The sequence below is a fragment of the Nematolebias whitei genome, chromosome 1, assembly GCF_014905685.2.
Source record: "Nematolebias whitei isolate Nwh7 chromosome 1, NemWhi1, whole genome shotgun sequence".
Classification (NCBI taxonomy): domain Eukaryota; kingdom Metazoa; phylum Chordata; class Actinopteri; order Cyprinodontiformes; family Rivulidae; genus Nematolebias; species Nematolebias whitei.
Genome location: NC_056498.1, coordinates 86,289,867 through 86,312,021, shown reverse-complemented (window position 1 = coordinate 86,312,021; position 22,155 = coordinate 86,289,867). Strand labels below are relative to the sequence as shown.

The window sequence follows — 22,155 nt, the reverse complement described above, 5'->3', positions numbered from 1 at the left end:
TATATTAATAGTGATATATATATGTATGTATGTTTGCTGACTGCAACATTTAATATGGAGACTATGAAACAGACAGCAACAACAGAACAAGAACCAGAAACATAGCTGAACAGTTTTAAAGCCCTTAAACACTAACCAGACTTAAATAACCAAGAACAATGGAAGTCCATGTATCTTCTCACGGTGCCAACAACCAGGAAAATGTACCTTATAAAAGTAGAAAAAGTAACATGTATAAATAAAGGTTGAATTGAATCTTGAACACACTGCATGAACAAAATTAGACTGCCATCAGTGCCATGCAGTGCTGAATGGAGGAAGAGTCTGTTCAAGAGTAAGAAAAACAACAAAAGCATATTTGTGTAAAGTTGCGTCATTATTCGTTGTATATTTGTGTGTATGTTCTATATGTATTTAGATAAAACACACTTTAATCTAAAGTAGTTGCTCCCAATCTTTTTAGTTTCCAACTAACAAAGAAAAAATTTATTCTCAAAATGAAGTAAAAGTCAATAAAGTATCCAACTGTTTCTAAAAACACTATTATTCAAAGGCATAATGACAACACAAAAGCCTCAAAAGCATGAATTAATTCATGAGGGCTGTATTAAAGTTTCTTAACACAAGTGAAAATCAGTTTTGTGGAGAACATTTGAGGACCTTCATTTGATGTTTAATGCCCCACAGTGGTGTCCAGACTCCAATGTATGGAACCACTGAACCTAAACTAACCCATCATATATGGATTATTTATATATTTATACTTTAAAAATGTATTTTAATTTTACATGCTGAAAAATGTTGCAGTTAACAGACCATTTATAAAACTCATCAATTAATTGACAGAACATCATTCATAATTGATCCGGACCAAAGGTTCTTGAACTTTTTAGAACAAGCACCTCCTCAGAAAATACTAAGCTCTTTAAGTATCATTAATTTGACAAACAATAAAACAGTTTACTGGATTATATTCAGGGTTATATTCAATCTGACTGAAGTGAGCAAACTGGCCAAACCTATAGCCCTGGTTGAAGGACTGAGGTTGGGGATTTTCAAATCTTGGTTTTAATCAATCATTTCAAGTTGCTTTGTTAATGGAAGCAAAGAGTCAGACTGACACAGTCCAATTAAGCACCACATCTGGCACCTGCTGCTTGTTTTGACCATTTTTGCACTAGAGTGACTCTGAGGACCACAGTTTGAGAACCATGGCTGTAGACTTTAACAGCGGACTGGTTTGGTGTTTAAAGGTCTTCACCTGTCTGCACGACAACTGGCTGCTCACTATGGAAACATTGCACTACTAACAATGGGAATGAATGTAGTTGGCATGTTGTAATAGTTATACGCACAACTTGACAACCTGCTTAAACCTGTTACTTATTATGTGAAATCCATTGTACCCCATATATTCAGTTGATGCAGGAAAATACAAATTAGAGCAGCTTTGAGATGTAGAACAGCAATTATTTTTAAATGCCATCATCAAACCCCAGATGGCTCAAATAGTCTTGAAAGACTGTTCTGAACATGAAAAAATACAGAGCCAGGGCCACTTTCCTTTTTGTTCTCAGCTCAGGTTAATGACTGCTGTGTTTTTTTTTCTGTCACAACCTCTTACGCTCATTTGAGCGGGCTGGAAATCTCACCAACAGTGCTGACGCCCGTGCACAATCAGATAAATGCACATGCAAACATGCAAAGATAAATAATCATGATTTCAGCTGGGTTAGATCTGTCACAGCTGGTGTGACATTAAACTAAACCAAACAACATCAAGCTGTCATGTTTACTGTGTCCTTGATTTTTCTTGCTAAAAGTCCTGAGAGGAGTCTGTTTGTTGTCCTCTTGGATTTGTCCTGGACATGGCCAGAGATCGGAGCATAAAGGCTGCTCAGCTTTGACCTCTCTAAAAACAAGAAGAAATCTGAACTGCAGTTTTGACTGAGAGGAAAAGTCACTGCATTAACTGGATATTATCATTTTCACTTTTACATTTTTGGAAACAGCACATTAAACACTTATTACAACTTGTTTTGCATTCTGGATAAGATCAATATACCGTTTTTTTTTTTTCTTCCAACCTGGAATTTAAATTAATTTTAAGCTTGACTTAAAGTCAGAGACATACGCAAAATACTTCAGGTTATTTAAATGAAATGAGGAAATGAACATAATTTAAACAATACTAAAAAATGCAATGAAAAGCCATGTCTGCACAAAATGTCCATCTCTTATGCTGAGAACACCATCCCTACAGTGAAGCATGGTGGTGGCAGAATCATACTGTGGGGCTGTTGAAGGTGTCTTCAGCAGGGACTGAGAAATGTGTTGGAGTTGAAGGAAAGATAAATTATGCCAAATATAAATTATTTCTTCAAATGAGAGCCTTTTAAAGATTTGATGGGATGGAAGTTCATCTTACAGCACATAAATCAACATAAATACTCTGCAAAGTCCAATCTCAGACCTCAGTCCTTCTACGAATCTACAATATGATTTAAAGATTGTTGTAAACAACTTGAAGGAAGGAGCTGCAGCAGTTTGGCCACACAGAATGGGTAAAAGTGTGGTGAAGAGAGAGCTGAGCTGCAAGGTGAAGCTCTCTGTTTACAGATCGATCTACATTCCTACCCTCAGCCTAAGTTCCCAAACTTTAGGTTGTGACTGAAAAAATAAGATTGCAGTCGGATACAGGCAGTCAAAATTAATTTTCTCCAGAGGATAGCTGGACTCTCTCTTAGAGACAGGGTGAGAAGTTCAGTTATCGAGCTGCTGCTCCTCCACATCGGGAGGAGTCAGTTGAGGTGGTTCTGGCATCTGGTAAGGATGCCTCCCAAGTGAGGCTTTCTGGACATGTCTGAGTGTGAGACCCTGGGGAAGAACCAGCTGGAGAGACTGTTTCTCAGTCTGGGAGACATGGAATAGGCGTCTGTGGAAAAAAGATGTCTGGGCCTCTTTGCTCAAGCTGCTGACCCCAAAACCTGACTCCAGACCAAGCAGACGATCATGGAAGGATGGAAAATACTTTTGGACCCCTTCAATCAGTTCTCAAAGTTCAGCTTATAGCTTATACATAACTTGAACTACAAACAGAGGAGTTTGAATACTGACAGCTGTTGTCAAATTCACAGTGTGTTAGAAGAGGAGTCACGACACAGCAGACAGCTGGAGTTCAGCTTCCTTACAGAAATCTAATTAAAGCTGATTCTTAACTGGGTTGAAACCCATTAAGTGTCTGTATGTTTCACAGTTGGATATTATGCTTTAGTCTGTCAGTTTAATGTCTCTATCTGTGACATACTGACTTTGTATTTTTCCTTTCTTCCCTTTTGATCTCCATATCTATTTTTCACTAACATATTTTCATTAAACATTAAATATTAGAAAGTTTTACTCCTCAATTAAATGATGACAGAGTGAAAAAAATGCAATAATTCATATTCACATTTTATAATTTTCTAAATAAAAATGTAATTATAGTAAGTAATTTATGGTTTTTTAAAATAATTTATGCAGCTTTGAAAGCAGTAATTTATATAAAGCAAATTTATGGGAAATTTTAAAGATGTTCAAAGATTAGTCAAGAAAAATACATCTAAAGAACTCTTATGACCATCATATAACCATATTTTAGAGCATAAAAAAGGGTTGCAGTTAGTTAAATAGTTGCTGTTAACAGCTTTTCATGATCACATGTATTGCCTGCCACAGAAATGCAATTCAGTTTATTTATATAGCGCCAAGTCACAACAGACGTCATCTCAAGATACTGTACAAAAGTATTCACATACATTAAAACAATGCCAATTAGTAAAAGTTATCTATCCAGTGTATCTCTTGTGCCAGTCCCAACCGTGGATAAATGTTGAGGGTTGTGTAAGGAAGGGCATCCGAAGCAAAACAGTTTTGTCATAACTAATATGCGAATTCACCTAAGTGACACCATACCGAATCGGTCGAGGCCCGGTTAACAACGACCGCCACCAGTGCTGTTGACAAACAAGGTGCCGGCGGAAACTGTGCCACTGTTAGTCGAAGACCACATGAAAGAAAATGTGCCAGGAGACAGAGGGAGAAGAGGAAAGTTAAGCATGTAGAACTGAGAGTGGTGACTCTAAATGTGAGGACAATGACAGGCAGAGGTAGAGAGCTGACTGACATGATGCAGAGAAGGAAGGTAGATGTTTTATGTGTCCAAGAGACCAAGTGGAAGGGCAGCAAGGCTTGCAGATTTGGAGCAGTGTTTAAACTGTTTTATTATGGTGTGGATAGAAAGAGAAATGGAGTAGGGTGGTCCTGAAGGAGGAGTTAGCTAAGAATGTAGTAGAGGTGAAAAGAGTGCCAGATAGGGTGATGTGCCTGAAGGTAGAAGAAAAAGGTCTGATGCTATACATTGTCAGTGGTTATGCTCCACAGGTTGGATGTGATATAGAATAGAAAGATAATTTTCAGAAGGATCTTGATTAAGTGATAGAGAGTATTCCCAGGGGGAAGAGTATTGATAGGAGGAGATCTGAATGGACATGCTGGTGAAGGAAGATGGCCAAAATGCCAAGATGGCTGTGCACAGTAGAGCTGCAGCTTCCCAGGCTCTTGGTGGAAAACCCAGTTTTTTTGTTCTGAAATCGACTCCAAGTCCGACAGTGCTTGCTTTAAGTGTGTGAATTGTAGCCCAACTAAACTTATTCACATAAGAGAAGATTTGGCTTCATAAACAGCAGTGATGGACCACAATCTGAGAGCTACACTTTGCATATTGCAGCTCCTATGAACACCAGCATCAGTGTGGTGGCAGCAGCACTCTAGCAAACAAAAAAAGTGCTGTGCATGGATGAAGAAGATGGGGAGACTGGCTGGAATATTAGCGAGACTGAAGGCTAATGCTAAAAGACCGTCAATTTCGTCTCTGTTCCTGGCCAACATCTGCTCTTTTGATAACAAGATGGACCTTCTTCAACTAAGAGTGAGTGTTTTAGAGGAGATGAGTTACTGTGCTGTACTCTGTCTCACAGAAACATGGCTTAAATAACATGCCGGACTCAGCCTTCCAGCTGGATAACAAACTTTTTTTTTTCAGGTGGATCACAGCCTGCTATCGGGGAACGCATGGGGAGGTGGATGATGTATCTACATAAACAAAGGTTGGTCCACAAATTGTGTTCTGATAAACGGTTTATGCTCCAAGGCTTTAGAACAACCAACTGAAATGTTGACCTCATTATTTAACTTGTGAGCTTACAACGGTGTATATCATTGTTGTCTACATAGCTCTGGATGCTAATGCTAAAGATGCTTGGCAGGAGCTACATGATAACATCAGCTTGCTTCAAAACAAGCATCTGGAGGCTTTTTACATGGGGGCTGATGATTTTAAACACGTAAACCTGCAAGACAGATTTATCAGCATGTCACTATTCGAACATGGGGAAATAAAACACTAGACCATAATTATACTGTAGTGAACTCGGCCTCCGACCAAAACCTGCCTCTGAGGACTTTCATGGGACAGTAACTGTTATTTCATTGATTTGAATCCAGAAATACAAATTAGCTCATCCAGAGACTGTCTAATTGTATCCTGAAGTAATCAATTGAAAGAACACTCTTCTTTTATATTATCATTACTATTTTACAATATCTTGATAATCAAAAGTGTGTTTAGTTCATACCTTTTCTAAATGTTGAAGTGAACCACTCATTTTAAATCAACTGTGAAACAGTAATAATGATTTTTAAATCCTCATTTAAATTAGAAATCAAGTTAAATGTCTATTTACAAAGTAATTATGCATTTTTGATCTTCTGTCTGAATGAGAAGTAGTGATGTCGGTCAAAAGTCAGAAAGGAGTTATTAGAACGAAGTGGATTGTTTTTAAACCTAGCAGATGATAAATAAGAAGCTACTGGCACCTGCTTGCTCTCACTTCTTCAAAACATTTCTTCTGTCTGTACTGGACATTCCTAAAACATTCCTGCTGTTTTCTTGACTTGTAATGACCCTCTGACATCACTAGAACCACCCCCTGTTGGTTGTTTCAACCAATCAGGAAGTCCTGAAGTGACCGGAAGTGAGAACTCTTTAAGAGTCCACACTTCCTGGAACTTCTCAGTCTGTCGAGGTCTCCTGAGTCTTCTGGAGGCTCCGCAGGGTAAACAAACACGCATTTCTCTGACCTTATATGGAGCCGTCAGCTTCCTTGTGTGGAAAAACAATATTCTCCATGGTCTTCTGTCTCATCTTCTGCTCATGCTAAGTCCATTTTTGAAAAATGACAAAATATAACTCCTAAAACTGCTAAAACTTGATGCCACTTTGTTTTCATTTTTATTTACAGAAGAAGAAGCAGAAGAGTGTCTTCAGAGGTTTTTGTGTCGTTTCTTTCAGCAGTTCTTGGTGCAGCGCCCCCACAGGCGAGCGGGGGAATAGGTTAGTTCAACAGGTTGACTTGACTGCACAGTGCAGTGTGAATGCAAACGCACCAGCTCAAATGTAAACAAAAGGTCATGAATATTGGTCCGGAACCGAACCGAGTCTACCGGACTATCTGGTGTGAAAACGACCAAGTGTAGAACCACTAGACTGAGGAACAGCTTCTACCCTGAAGCAGTGGTGGCTGGTCAATAGAGGGCACAAGGGTTACCTTGAAAAAAAACATAAAACAATTTAATAAAAATGAAATAATAAAATAAAAATATTTCGAAATAAATTCATATATATATATTTTAGTTGAGTAAGATAAATATTTTTTATTTGATGATGAGTAAAGTTGTTTTGTTCATCTACGTTTTCTGATTGACATCTTTCAAGGATTCAAGGATTCAAGATTATTTTTTGCCTTTCACATAAAATGGTACATGAGGTGGAGCAAAACTGTGTACACAGGGTCTCAGTTACATCCAACTAGAAACACAAATACAAATTGTAAAGAAAAACAGTAGTAAGATCCAAGACATGAACTAAGAAATATGCTAAACTAAGAATACACTAAGCACTAATAGTACAAAACAATGTGCCAAACAACAGCTGCATGAACATGAGTCTGTGTGAGCAGATGAGGACGAATGAACACAGCAACATAAAATAAATCAGCAGCATGAGATCAGCATCATGGATAATCAGCAGCACATATCAACAATCAAATGGCATTACAGTGACTTTTTCACAGTAATTTTCACAGTGATAATCCTGACTAGGGATTCATGAGTCTAACAGCCTCAGGATAGAAGCTGTTCCTCAGCCTAGTGGTTCTACACTTAATGCTCCTCAACCCCCTGCCTGAGGGGAGTGGGGCAAATATTGTGTGTGTGCTGGGTGAGTGGGGTCCTTCATGATGCAGGTGGTTCTCTTCCTGCATCTGGAGGTGTAGATGTCTGTGATGGTGGGGAGGCTTTTTTAAAATTTATTTTACTTTTTACCAACTGAATAAAATTACCTCATGATGATGGTGGAAAATTAATAGTGATATGTCCTCACTTGGTGCATCAGAACAGAGTATCTGATCAGATTCTGATGCCAGGTCAAATTGCCTTCTTCACTGATATGACCCTCCAGCTCTGGAAAAGGCTTCTTGTACCTTTTCTGATATCAGCTCGAATAAATACATTCTCTCACTACCTCAGGGCAGACATATTCTGCAGCCTGGAATGGTCTCATCATGGGATTTTCATCTCAGTACAGTATTTTTTTTTTTAGATTAAATTAATAGAAATCAACAATCATCTTTAATAATCTATTGTTAGTTCTGCCATGAAGGGAATCACATTAAACGGTTATTCTGGTTCTATGTAATGTGTTAACACCTCCTCACACAAAAAAAATTATTGTTAAAATAGATACTTATAAGAGGTAACTCTGAATTTCGTATGTACTTTTTAAAACATTATTGTCCTGTGTTGCAGAGTTAAGAGGGGGAATTGCAAATACCCTCAATGTATCTGTCCATCTGAGCATGTTGTGTGCATGATCATTTGAAAAATAAGTGAGGTACTGACATCCTTTTTGGTGTGTGGCGACATCTAGGAAATATATTGGTGAAGATTCTTAGTCATCCAGGACAAGATAAATCCAAACGAGTTTAAAAGACTAAACAACTGGACTTCTGTAGCTGAAGACCTTTTGCTTCCCATCCAGGAGGCTTTATCAGTTCAAAACTGAAAATCAGCTTCAGAATGTAAGTCCATCCATCCATCCATCCATTATCTTTACCCGTTTATTCCATTTTGGGTCACGGGGGTCGCTGGTGCCCATGTCCAGCAATCACTGTGCGAGGGGCGGGGTACACCCTGGACAGGTCGCAAGTCCATCACAGGGACACATAGAGACAAACGAGACAAACAACCATTCACTCTCTCACTCACACCTAGGGACAATTTAGAGTTACCAATCAGCCTAACATGCATGTTTTTGGACTGTGGGAGGAAACCGGAGCACCCGGAGAAAACCCACGCATGCACAGAGAGAACATGCAAACTCCACCCAGAAAGGCCCCTGGACCGGGGTTTGAACCAGGGACCTGCTCGCTGAGAGGCAGCAGCTCTACCAGTTGCGCCACTGTGCTGCCCAGAATGTAAGTCCAGTTGTTTTATTTATTTATTTATTTATTACTTTATTTACTTTGTAAATTCTACATCTGGGTGTAAGAAAGGTTCCTTTCAAAAGTTGGCTGCCATGTCAAAATCCAAGATAGCTGCCACCATATATAAGTCTAAGTGCTATGTGTTGTCATCATTGTATGTTCCCATACAATCAGACAAAAATGATTCTCTGCATTTAACCCATCACACCTGAGATGCACCCAGGTGGAGCAGTGGGCAGCTATGTGGGTGCTCGGGGAGCAATTGGGGACTAGGTGTCTTGCTCAGGGGCACCACGGCATGTGGGCATGGCTGGGAGTCGAACCGCAACTTTCCGGTCTCAAGTTGGTTGATCTACTTCTGCACCGTCTCGGCCCCATATATACCAGTACATATATGTATATGTATGTATATATGTTAATTTTGTGAGCTAGCTAACTTGAAAAATAAGCAACGTGCCGACTTTTATTTTGGTATGTGGCTGCGAACAAAAGGTTCCTTTCAAAAATTGGGTTTTCATGGCAAAATCCAGGATGGCTGCCATGCTGGATTTTAAAATATAAATTGAATGATGGGGTGGCTGAAGATTAATCTATAGTGGCCAAGGCCACCATTGGCCACCCTCTGGCTCTGCCATTGCAAATGGCTGTGGATAAAATTACTTCCTCCATTTGCCAGGATCCATCACTTTGCAATACCTATTTTAAATAAAGGATTTAATTTTAGCTTTAAACTGTGCATTAATTTGATAAAAACTATTTTAATTCACTTGATAAACTAATAATTACATTGAATTTCTTGAGCAAAACAAGTAACTTTTTGACATAAAATGAAATCTACATATAAAGTTGATCTGTCTCCATGTTTGAGTGTTTGTGAGCCAAGAACAGATGAATTTACAATCAGGAATAAATTGCAGCTTCTCTTCTAACATAGGAAGTGATTTGTCAGTCCCACCACACTAAACATCCAGTAAAGAGCAACGAGCAGCCTACCTGTTTGTAAGAGGTCCTATGAAGGGGTTGGTGATGAGCTGCACCGTGGCCTTAGAGGCAAACAACATTCCCACTTTGACATTTTCATTGAGCAGCTTGCTGGTGGACTGGGGGCAGTCAGATGAATTCTGTGGCAACTGGGTCCCAACAGAGGTTTTAGGAACCAGGTCAGTGGGCCTGACTGTGGAGTTGGAGCCCGACAGCTTGACGGTGTTGTCGTACAGAGACACAACGCTGCTGAAGGATCCTGGAGTCTCTGGCTGCAGCAGGCTGGTGTTCTTTATCTCTATGTCTGTCGACTCATCCAGGTTGTACAGATAGCTGGGAATTATGGGAACTGGTGGGGAAAATAGAACATAAAACAAAAGTGATGTTCCCTGGCATAAAAAAAAGATCTGAATGTTAGAGGTTCTTTCAGCAAAATCCAAAAAAAAAAAAAGGAATGATATCGCCCACTGCCTATGTTTTAGACTGAGACATCTTGTGTTGAGAAATCACAAAGTTGGAGCCCATTTTGTCAGACCATGATGAAATATTTTGCTAACAGATAGGCAGCGTTGACCCCACGATGAATTAAACAAAAGATCTCTCAAATTAATCAGCCTTAAACTATGTGTTGAGGATCACTGTATGTTAACTTGATGGAGTTACAGACATTTCTAGAATGAGTTGACTGGCAGTTGTCCTGAAGTAAGCTGACTCCAAAAGCAGAGTAGTTGTAGATGAACATCCAATGATTAGTTTCTGAAAGTTTCAGTACAATTTGACCAGTAGTTCATGAGACGTGTTGGTAGCAGACAGACACGTGATGATGAAGACAGACGGTAAAAACGTCATTGTCCACTTCTTAATGGCAGCTGATAAAAAACATGTAAGACTACAAAAAAAAAAAAAGACTGTCTTTGTGTTTTAAGAAAGCAAAATAGGAAATTTCATTGTGCTCCCATGATTAATATTCAATACATTTGAGTTGTTACCATTTTAGATGTAGCGCAGGCATCAGTGGCAACTACAGTCATCTGAGCTGATTCCACAAAATCCAACACTGAATCACATTCTCCTTATTTTAAAGACCAACTTCAGCTTTTTTATTCCATATTTCTGTGACAAGTTCTGCTTTAATTTAGAAACGGTCTTCATTAAAAAACACTCCACACTATCAAAAGGTCTGAGGGTGAAGCGAATTGTGCTGAAATGTTACAAATGATCCAGAAATAAACCCTGTGGACTGAACGGAGCAAAGACATGTTGAAATTTCATGTGACACTTGTTGATATTGAGCTCATTTAATTCTTATTCAGGAAAAATTGACTTATAAATAGAAATTTAAACAAATGTCTTCGTTTGTGCTGTGATTTTGACAGACTTTGAAAATATATACAGCGACAGTAAAAATTTTGTTTTTAAAAGAAAAATCACATTTAGAGGTCCCTTAAAAATACAGAATGCACTAAAATGCTTTTAAAATAATATACAAGATAATGTTTACATAAATCCTGATTCTGAAGCCTAAATCCTCTGGTGCACACAGATTTGGAAGCAAATTGAGATTAATAAAATTAACACACAAGACTGAGTTTCAAAATAATCATATCTATTCAACTCCAAGAGTTGTTTGAAAATCTGTCATTATGTATTGAATTGTACACAGATTCACTCACGGCTCAGTAAAACAATTTTCTGGCAGATAAGACGACTGTGGAGTCTTTTTTCCTCTAACGGAGCAGGACATTTACTGAGAAATGGGACTAATAACATTTCCTCCCTGCCAGAAACAAACCGCGATGAACACTGAGTGAGGCAGTTTTCTGAGAAGTCTTTTGGTTTGGAATTGCAGACAAATCTGTCGTATCATTAGTTGTTTTACAATGAATAAGTCTGGATGCAATAACTTTGAAAAGAAGAAACTTTTCAGGGCTGCAGCAGTGCACCTACCGACCACAGTCAGCAGCATGTTGTCCAGAAGCAGAGCAACAAAAACGATGAAGAGAATAAGTTTCCTGGACTGTCTCTCTTCTCTAAGCCATTTGAGCAAATTAAACTGCCGGAGTGCATCTAGTCCCCCCATGGTGTTAGTCTTGAAAGGAGCTCCGCAGCAGAAACAGGCAGCTCCTCCTGATGACAGAGAAACAGGTTATTCACTCTGAAATCTCCTGAAAGATGCTGGAAGTTAGAATGAAGACAGAAACAGGTCCTACCTCAGGAGAGCAGGGAGCAGCAGCAGTAGCAGCAGAGATGATGGGAGGAGGAGGAGGAGGAGAGGAGGTCTTTCTAATGACTGACGGTGCTGCTGACGTCACTCCACCCCCCACCCTTTATGTTTACATCCCCGTCAGACCTGTCTTCAAACAGTCAAAGTAGAGATCCTGCATCAGAGCACAATAATACAGCTTGAACAAAGAGCCTGAGAGCAAACAGCACTCACTAACTCTGAAACCACATGAGCGTCATGCAGACTGTTGGACTGACCCCCCACCCCCTATGAGAACAAAGCACATATCATGAACACTGAAGAAAAAGATAACAACAATAAAATAATTCAATAATGTTTTTTTTAATAGCTAAAATAGTCTTAATAAACCATAAAGCTCAAGAACAACTTTAACCTTTAAACTGTTGATGAAGATGATGTGGTTCATGCTCTGAAAGGAAATTATTGTCACAAAATAAAAAAATCTTGGTGTTATTTTTGATCAGGACATGACTTTTATCCCCCACATTAAAAACATTACTAGAACTGCCTTCTTCCACCTGCGTAATATCACTAAAATTTGAAACATCTAAAAATGATGCAGAAAAACTGGTTCATGCATTTGTCACGTCTAGACTGGACTATTGCAATGGTTTATTATCTGGGTGTCCAAATACTTCTTTAAAACATCTTCAGTTGATCCAAAATGCTGCTGCCAGAATCTTAACTGGAGTTAGTGGGAGAGATCATATTTCTCCAGTTTTAGTTTCGCTCCATTGGCTCCTTGTCAAATCCAGAATAGAATTCAAAATCTTACTTCTAACCTACAAAGCTCTCAACAACCTAGCTCTGTCTTATATTACAGATCTTATTGTTCCATATTTTCTTAACAGAGCACTTTGGTCTCAGACTTCAGGTTTATTTGCGGTTCCTAGAGTTTCCAAAAGCAGAATGGGAGGCAGATCTTTCAGTTATCAGGCTCCTTTCTTGTGGAACCAACGTCCAATCTCTGTCTGTGAGGCTGACACCTAGTGTTAAAACTAGGCTTAAGACTTTCTTTTTTCCTAAATCCTATAGTTAGGGTCGGCTTGGGTTTACTGAGCTGTCCCTTGGTTGTGCTGCTATAGGCTTAGACTGCTGGAGGACAAACTGACCACAATTTTCACTCTGCTACTGTCTTTACTTACTCTGCTCAACCTGTTTTGTATTTGTAATTATTTTTTTCTATAATTGACGTGTTTTTTGTCTTTCAGATACATCTGGACCTACCATTCTGTGTTCGTCTGTCTCTCCTTCCTGTCCTCTCAACCAGCCGGTCAAAGCAGATGGCCGCTTGTCCTGAGCCTGGTTCTGCTGGAGGTTTCTTCCTTTTAAAAGGGAGTTTTTCTTTCCACTGTTGCCACTGTGCTTGCTCAGGATGGGAGACTGTGATGAAGCCAAGATTCAACTTGTCTGCTGGATTCCTTAGATAGAGAACTTTACTAATTGGCTTTTATGTGAATGTTTCTGTAAAGTGCTTTGAGACAACTTTGTTGTGATATTGCGCTATATAAATAAACTGAATTGAAATGATAACAATGTACCAAAAAGTTGAGTTGTAATAAGAACAAGAAGATTCTTATTTTACTCATTAATGGTGCCATTCTATAAATACTGAGTATATTTATCACCATTTGCGCATTTTTCTTCTGTTTCTGTCTTGACCTTTGAGTTGCAATTCTTCCTGCAGCTTTGGAAAAACTAAAAAAAAAAGCATCAAATCACTTGGCTTGGTCAACAATAAATGACTTTTTGTAGCAGACATTGTACAGCTCAGGCAAAATATTAAAAATAAAATAAAATTTTGATTAATTTTAATCTTTGTCAGAATGTCTGACCACACCACCCAAGTTTGAGCAGATTTACACTGGCTGCCTGTTCATTTCTGTGTGGATCTTTACTAACTTTTAAAAATGTAAAATGGTGTGGCACTCAACTATCTAACTTCTTGACTTTTATAATCCAGCAGAACACTTAGCTTCTTTAGCCAGATGCTGTCAGTGCAGCAGAGAGATAAATTAAAGCACACAAGGGTCAGATTTTTGCAGTGGTAGCCCCCAGACTCTGGACCAACCTGACCCTTGATATTTGTACAAAAGAATCTATACAATCTTTTAAATCCCACCTAAAAGCTTCTTTACACCAGATTTATGTTCAATTTGAGTTCAATCAGATATTTACGTTATGGAGGTCCCTTGTATGTCCATTGAGTATGTGATTTAAAAGTATTAGATTGTTTGTATGTTGTGTTTTTATAATTTGCAAAGAAAAACAAAAATATTTTTCACTGTGAAGCCCTGATTTATGAATTACTGAAAACCTTTTTTTTTTTTTTTTTTTTTTTTAGATCAAGCTGTTATTCATATTGCTGTGAAAATGGTGACACCTGGTGGTAGAACTGGGGTCTGACATGTTAAAAAAGAACCACATGACTGATAATACAATGAAAAGATGAGAGTGGTTAGAGTTGAAAGATGTTATGTTGTTTATTTGTTAGATGCAGGTTTACAGAAGGTCAATAGTGCAATGAAATGTTCAGGATGAGAAGAACCGATTTGACTGGCAAAAATAAAACAAACAAACAAAAAAATCAAGAAATACTAAATCAAGCAATAAGGGTACAAAATAAAGTACCAAAAAGTGAAAAGTAATAATAATATTTACAAGTTCCAAAAGAAATATAGCAAACTACAACAGGGTAGAATATAACGGTGCAAGTAGGATGAATTTGTATAAATAAGTATTTCTCAGGTAAAAAAGGTTGTAAGCTCAATCATCCAGGTAGATAACAACGAAAAATTGTTGTTAAAAATTGTTAACTCATTATCTACCTGGATGATTGAGCTTACAACCTTTTTCCTGAACCACTTTGGCCTTGGTTGTCCTCAGGTTGTTTCTGTGAGTAGCAAGTTGGTCATCTTGTTCTTCTTCTGTCAACTTTTCCCTCTTCGGGTATCCACAGGGAGTCATCCTCCTCCATCTCACTCTGTCCTCACTCCAACTACCTCCATGTCTTCTACAACTGCATCCATATATTTCCTCTTTGTCTTTTCCTGGCAGCTGCATTTCAAACATCCTTCTACCAATATACCCACTGTCCCTCCTCTGGACATGTCCAAACCATCTCAGTCTGTTCTCTCTAAAATTATCTCCCAGTTGTTCAACCTGTGCTGTACCTGTGATGATCTAATTCCTGAACTTTTCCATCCTTGTCACTCCTAAGGAGAACCTCAACATCGTCATTTCTGCTACTTCCAGTTCTTTCTCCTGTCTTTTTGTCCATGTCTCTGGTGCCAAAATCTTTTAAACATGCTGCTGTCTAGCCTCTCCTGAAAAAAACTAACCTTGACCCCTCAGTCGTGTCCAACTACAGGCCTGTCTCCAGACTCCCATTCACACCTAAATTACTGGAAAAAAATAGTTGAGTCTCAGTTGAAATGTTTTTTGGAGGATCACGGTATCCCAGAGTTATTCAAATCTGGCTTAAAATCTCTCCACAGCAAAGAAACTGCTCTACTGAAGGTTCTTAACAACATTTTTCTAGCCACTGATGCATGTGATTCTGTGCTGCTTGTCCTATTGGACCTTACATCTGCTTTTGATACCATCAACCATGAGATCCTCATTTCTAGGCTGGAGCAGTGGGTGGGCATCACAGGGTCTGCCCTCAAACAGTTTAGGTCCTACCTCTTTGACAGAACCTTTTGTGTCAGTATCAAAGATTTCAGTTCAGCATCGGCAGCGCTTCAGTGGGGGGTACCACAGGGGTCCATCCTCGATTCCCCTTCTCTTTTCTTTATACCTATTGCCACTAGTCGCTATTTTCCGCAAACACAACATATCCTTTCATTTCTACGCGGATGACTGTCAATTTTACTTCCCCCTGAGGCACAGAAGCACATGCTCTATGCAACTTCTTCTTGACTGCCTGGCTGGCATCCGGGACTGAATGGTTTAAACTTCTTAAGTTTCAATGAGAAGAAGTCTGAAGTCATGCTGTTCCATCCCAATGGCACATTTATGAAACACTGCATTGACCTTTTTTCTCTAGCTTTGTTAGAGAAACTAAGAGTCACTAATCTGGGAGTGATAATGGACCCTTCCTTGAAACTTAACAGTCACATAAACATGATTGTTAAATCCTGTTTTTTTCAGCTGAGACGGCTGTCTAAGCTGAAAGTCATACTGTCCAAAAAGAATCTTGAGACAGTGATCCATCCATCCATCCATCCATTATCTTTACCCGCTTATTCCATTTTGAGTCACGGGGGTGGCTGGTGCCCATGTCCAGCAGTCACTGTGCGAGGGGCGGGGTACACCCTGGACGGGTCGCAAGTCCATCACAGGGCCACATAGAGACAAACGAGACAAACAACCATTCACACTTTCACTCACACCTAGGGACAATTTAGAGTTACCAATCAGCCTAACATGCATGTTTTTGTTCTGTGGGAGGAAACCGGAGCACCCGGAGAAAACCCACGCATGCACGGAGAGAACATGCAAACTCCACCCAGGAAGCCCCTGGACCGGGGTTTGAACCAGGGACCTACTCGCTGAGAGGCAGCAGCTCTACCAGTTGCGCCACCGTGCTGCCCGAGACAGTGATCCATGCATTCATAACATCCAGGCTCGATTTCTGCAATGCACTTCTGTTTGGAATCAGTCAGTCCTCCATTGCATGTCTACAACTGGTCCAAAATGCTGCAGCCCAATTTTTAACTGGTACAGGCCATAGAGAGCACATTACACTAGTTTTGGCCTCCCTGCACTGGCTTCCCATTCACCTTCGGATCCAGTTCAAAATACTCATGTATGTTTTTAAATCACTGAACAGTTCTGCCCCATCCTATCTCACTGATATTCTACAGCCATATGTCCCACCACGCTCTCTGAGGTCAGCAGACCAGATGCTTCTTTCAGTTCCAGGAAACCGTCGTCAGCTCAGAGGTGACAGGACTTTCTCTGTTGCAGGTCCAAGACTATGGAATGAGTTGCCACTGCGTGTCAGGCAGGCTCCCACACGCACTGTTTTTATGTCTCGCTTGAAAACCCACTTTTATTCCCTTGCCTTTGACACAGTGTGATTTGTTTTGATTCTGTCTGTAGTTTACAGTGTTGGTCATTTAGTTATTATCTGCTGCTATTTGTATGTATATTTTTATTTTATAATTTCCTGTACGCTATTGCACCGCATTTTGTTTGGCCTTCTTTCTATTTTAAGTGCTCTATAAATGAATTTGTATGGTATGGTATGGTATGTCTCTATCTCCAGACCATACAATATACATGTAGCTGGTCTCACCATGCACTGTCTTGTAAACTTTTCCTTTGACCTTTGCTGGCACCCTTTTGTCACAAATCACTCTTGAAACATTTCTCCATCCACTCCATCCTGCATGGACTCTCTTTTTCACCCTTGAACACACTCCTCAATTTAGTAACTAGTTGAGTAGCAAGTCGGCCATCTGGTCTAAAACATTTGATTGTTGTATGTGATGATTGAGTGATTTGGATGGGTGTGTTTTGCACATGTTAAAAGCCTGCTTCTGAGATTCCAACAGGAGGTTGGCTTGAAACACAGCAGTGAAGGCTACTTATGTACAGATCTGGTTGGCAGGTCGTAGACTGACGATATCCTCCAAATGGAGGACGAAATGTTTCTCACTTAAAGAAACTGGGCCAGATTACATGATTTAATCTTTTTTGTTATTTCACAGGTAGTAATATAAGCTTAAATGCACATGGTACTGTATATATTGCACATAACATAAATTACACAGGTTGTGTGACAGGTTATTGCACAGGTAGTGAGTAACATTGAGATGGATTATGATGCTACATGATACAGCCACATACAGGTGCTGGTCATAAAATTAGAATATCATGAAAAAGTTGATTTATTTCAGTAATTACATTCAAAAAGGGAAACTTGTATATTATATTCAATCATTATACACTGACTGATATATTTCAAATGTTAATTTCTTTTAATGTTAATTATTATAACTGACAACTAATGAAAACCCCAAATTCAATATCTCAGAAAATTAGAATATTACTTAAGACCAATTAAAAAAAGATTTTTAGAAATGTTGGTCAACTGAAAATTATGAACATGGAAAGTATAAGCATTTACAGCATCAATACTTAGCTGGGGCTCCTTTTGCCTGGATTACTACAGCAATTCAGCGTGACATGGAGTTGATCAGTCTGCGGCACTGCTCAGGTGTTATGAGAGCCCAGGTTGCTCTGATAGTGGCCTTCAGCGCTTCTGAATTGTTGGGTCTGGTGTATCACATCTTCCTCTTCACAATACACCATAGATTTTCTATGGGGTTAAGGTCAGGTGAGTTTGCTGGCCAATTAAGAATAGGGATACCATGGTCCTTAAACCAGGTACTGTAAGCTCAGTCCTCACCTCCTTCTACAGGTGTGCAGTGGAGAGCATCCTGTGCTCCAGCATTAACATATGGCATGGAGGCTGCACAGCTGCAGAAAGAAAAGCTTTGCAGAGAGTGGCGAAGGCTGCACAGAAGTCTGTTGGAGTCAGTCTCCCACCATCACAGACATCTACACCTCCAGAAGCAGGAAGAGGGCCACCTGCATCATGAAGGACCCAACTCACCCAGCACACACACTTTTTGCCACGCTCCCCTCAGGAAGGAGGTTGAGGAGCATTAAGTGTAGAACCACTAGACTGAGGAACAGCTTCTACCCTGAGGCTGTTAGACTCATGAATATCTAACCAGAATAATCACAGTGAAAAAATCACATCATGTTGCTGCTGATCTGTTTCATGTTGCTGCTGACCTGTTTCATGTTGAGGTGTTTATGCCTGCTCATCTGCTCACACAGACTCATGCTCATGTTCGTGCTGCTGTTCAATGTAATGTTTTTATACTACTAGTGCTTAGTGTATATTTAGTTGATGTTTTTCTTAGTTCGTATCTTAGATCATATTACTGTTTTTCTTTTACATTTTATTGTTGGATGTAAATGGGACCTTGTATACACAATATCGCTCCACCACATGTACCACATGTGGTGCGAATGACAAATAAATCTCTCTGACTCTCTGACTCTGGTAACTTTGGCACTGTGTGCAGGTGCCAAGTCTTGGTGGAAAATGAAATATGCATCTCCATAAAGTTGGTCAGCAGCAGGAAGCATGAAGTGTTCTAAAACTTCCTGGTAGACGGCTGCGTTGACCTTGGACCTCAGAAAACACAGTGGACCAACACCAGCAAATCATCACTGACTGTGGAAACTTGACACTGGACCTCAAGCAACGTGGATTCTGTGCCTCTACTCTCTTCCTCCAGACTCTGGGACCTTGATTTCCAAAGAAAATGCTAAATGTACTTTCATCAAAGAACAACTTTGGACCACTCAGCAGCAGTCCCAGGCGAGACGCTTCAGACGTCTCTTGTTCAAGAGTGGCTTGACACAAGGAGTGCAACAGCTGAAACCCTTGTCTTGCATATGTCTGTGCGTGGTAGTTCTTGAAGCACTGACTCCAGCTGCAGTCCACTCTTTGTGACTCTCCTCCACATTTTGGAATGGGTTTTGTTTCACCATCCTCTCCAGGGTGCAGTTATTCCTTTTGATTGTACACTTTTTTCTACCACACCTTTTCCTTCCCTTCACCTCTCTATTAATGTGTTTGGACACAGAGCTCTATGAACAGCCAGCCTCTTTAGCAATGATCTTTTGTGTCTTGCCCTCCTTGTGCAAGGTATCAATGGTCATCTGTTGGACAACTATCAAGTCAGCAGTCTTCCCCATGATTGTGTTGCCTACAGAACTAGACTGATAGACCATTTGAAGACCTTTGCAGGTGTTTTGAGTTAAATAGCTGATTAGAGTGTGGCACCAGGTCTCTTCAATATTGAACCTTTTCACAATATTCTAATTTTCTGAGATACTGAATTTGGGGTTTTCATTAGTTGTCAGTTATAATCATCAACATTAAAAGAAATAAACATTTGAAATATAAAAGTCTGTGTGCAATGAATGAATATAACAAGTTTCACTTTTTGAATGGAATTACTGAAATAAATCAACTTTCTCATGATATTCTAATTCTATGACCAGCACCTGTTTTTATTTACCCTTTATTTATACAGGTAGTCTCATTGAATCAAAATAACTCATTTTCAAGAGAGACCTGTTTTGTGAGCAGATGATGGGGTTTAAGGGCCTTGCTCAAGGGCCTAGAGTTGGGCAAAGGGAGGGTAGAAGCATGTATGAGTGTTTCACCTTTTCCACCCACATTTTGATGTTGTCAGTCTGGGGAGTTCATCCATCCATCCTTTATCTTTACCCGCTTATTCCATTTTGGGTCACGGGGGTCGCCGGTGCCCATGTCCAGCAATCACTGTGTGAGGGGCGGGGTACACCCTGGTCAGGTCGCAAGTCCATCACAGGGCCACATAGAGACAAACGAGACAAACAACCATTCACTTTCTCACTCACACCTAGGGACAATTTAGAGTTACCATTCAGCCTAACATGCATGTTTTTGGTCTGTGGGAGGAAACCGGAGCACCCGGAGAAAACCCACGCATGCACGGAGAGAACATGCAAACTCCACCCAGAAAGGTCCCTGGACCGGGGTTTGAACCAGGGACCTGCTCGCTGAGAGGCAGCAGCTCTACCAGATGCGTCACCGTGCTGCCCCTAGTCTGGGGAGTTGAACCTGCAATTTTCTGATCACAGGCCCATCTTCTCTAACCTCTGCGCCACCACTCCCCAGTCCCCACACTCCCCCACTCACTCCCTGTGATGCAGCCTGTCAGCAGGCTCTCAATGGTGCACCTATAAAAGTTAGTGAGGATACTGGTGTTCATTAGTCTTCTAAGGAAGTAGAGTCTTTGTCATTGTCATCATAATTTTCTTCAAAATTTGATTCAGCATACTTGCTCCATTTTTGTCTTCTTATGCACATTTTAGGTGACATTCTGCTACTTTTTTTAGCTATTTTTCTGCTACTCTGTATAAATACTGTCTAATGCTGCTGAAAATGTTTAACAGAGACAGAATCAGGTGTAAATGTCATGTTTTTTTCTGATGGTAGCTGTGCTCAGGTTAAATATAAACTGCTTGTAAAAAGCTGAAGGTCAGAGCACCACTAGCACCGATAACAGGCTGGTAACCATGGTTACAGGTTAACATGGTTACAGGTTACCATGTTAAGATGCACATATACCTTTAAAATGTAAACAACTGTAAAACAAAAGTAAACAACTATGGATCAAAGACACTGTCACTCAGTCATCGAAGAGAAAACTCAGTTTTGTTCTTGTTGGTGAATAAACCAGAAGTCATGAGTACAAACTCTGAAAAGAAGACTTTTACAGACCCATCCATCCACTTATCCATCCATCCATCCATCCATCCATCCATCCATCCATCCATCCATCCAACCATCCATCCATCCATCCATCCATCCATCCATCCATCCATCCATCCATCCATCCATCCATCCATCCATCCATCCATCCATCCATCCATCCATCCACTTATCCATCCATCCATCCATCCATCCATTTTCTTTCGCTTATCCTGGGTCGGGTCATGGGGGTAGCAACCTAAGTAGGGAGACCCTGACTTCCCTCTCCCTAACCACTTGGGCCATCTCCTCTGGGGGAATAATCTAAAATGTCTAAAAATCAAAACATCTACTCTGAATCCCTCCCGGATGACCGAGCTTCTCACCCAGAGGGAGAGTCCAGACACCCTGCGGAGAAAACATTTTGGCCACTTGTATCCGAGATCTCGTTCTTTCGGTCACAACCCAAAGCTCATGGCCATAGATGTGGGTAGGAATGTAGATCGATCGGTAAATTGAGAGCTTCGCCTTTTGATTCAGCTCTCTCTTCACCACGACAGACCAGTACAGCGCCCGTTTCACTGCCGACGCTGCACCTATCAGCCTATCAATCTCTCGCTCCATTTTTCCCTCATTCGTGAACAAGTCCTCCACTTGGGGCAGGACCTCCTCCCTGACCCGGAGAGGGCACTCTAGCCTTTTCCGGTTCAAGACCATGGCCTCAGATTTGGAGGGACTAATCCTCATTCAGGCCGCGTCACACTCGGCTGCGAACAGCTCCAGCTAAAGCTGTAGATCACAGCTGAGTGAAGCTGACACCCCACCCACTTCCAAAATTAAAGCAAATAGTCTGAATGGTTAGTGCTCCGTTAGTGCTGGTTTGTGCCGTTAACATTTTCGTTTGTGCAGCTTTAGTTTGAGATATTAAGAATTATAATTTCGCCCGATGACGTCACCATCCCCCCATGTTGCTCCAAAACAGACGGGAGTGGTGACGTAATCGGGCGAAATTATAA

The 22,155-nt window shown here is 40.3% G+C and overlaps 1 protein-coding gene across 1 annotated transcript in view; it reads right to left on the bottom strand.

Annotated features, from left to right (window-relative positions):
• slc18a2 (solute carrier family 18 member 2) overlaps nucleotides 1-11,655 on the bottom strand; it is a 69,361-nt gene extending 57,706 nt beyond the window's left edge. The window contains exons 1-2 of the mRNA XM_037674397.1: nucleotides 11,511-11,655; nucleotides 9,576-9,912 (exon numbers count right to left, since the gene is read on the bottom strand). Coding sequence (XP_037530325.1) covers nucleotides 9,576-9,912; nucleotides 11,511-11,643 — 470 coding nt within the window. The 5' untranslated portion in view covers nucleotides 11,644-11,655. The remainder of the gene's footprint in view (nucleotides 1-9,575; nucleotides 9,913-11,510) is intronic.
• Between the last annotated feature and the right edge of the window lie 10,500 nt (nucleotides 11,656-22,155).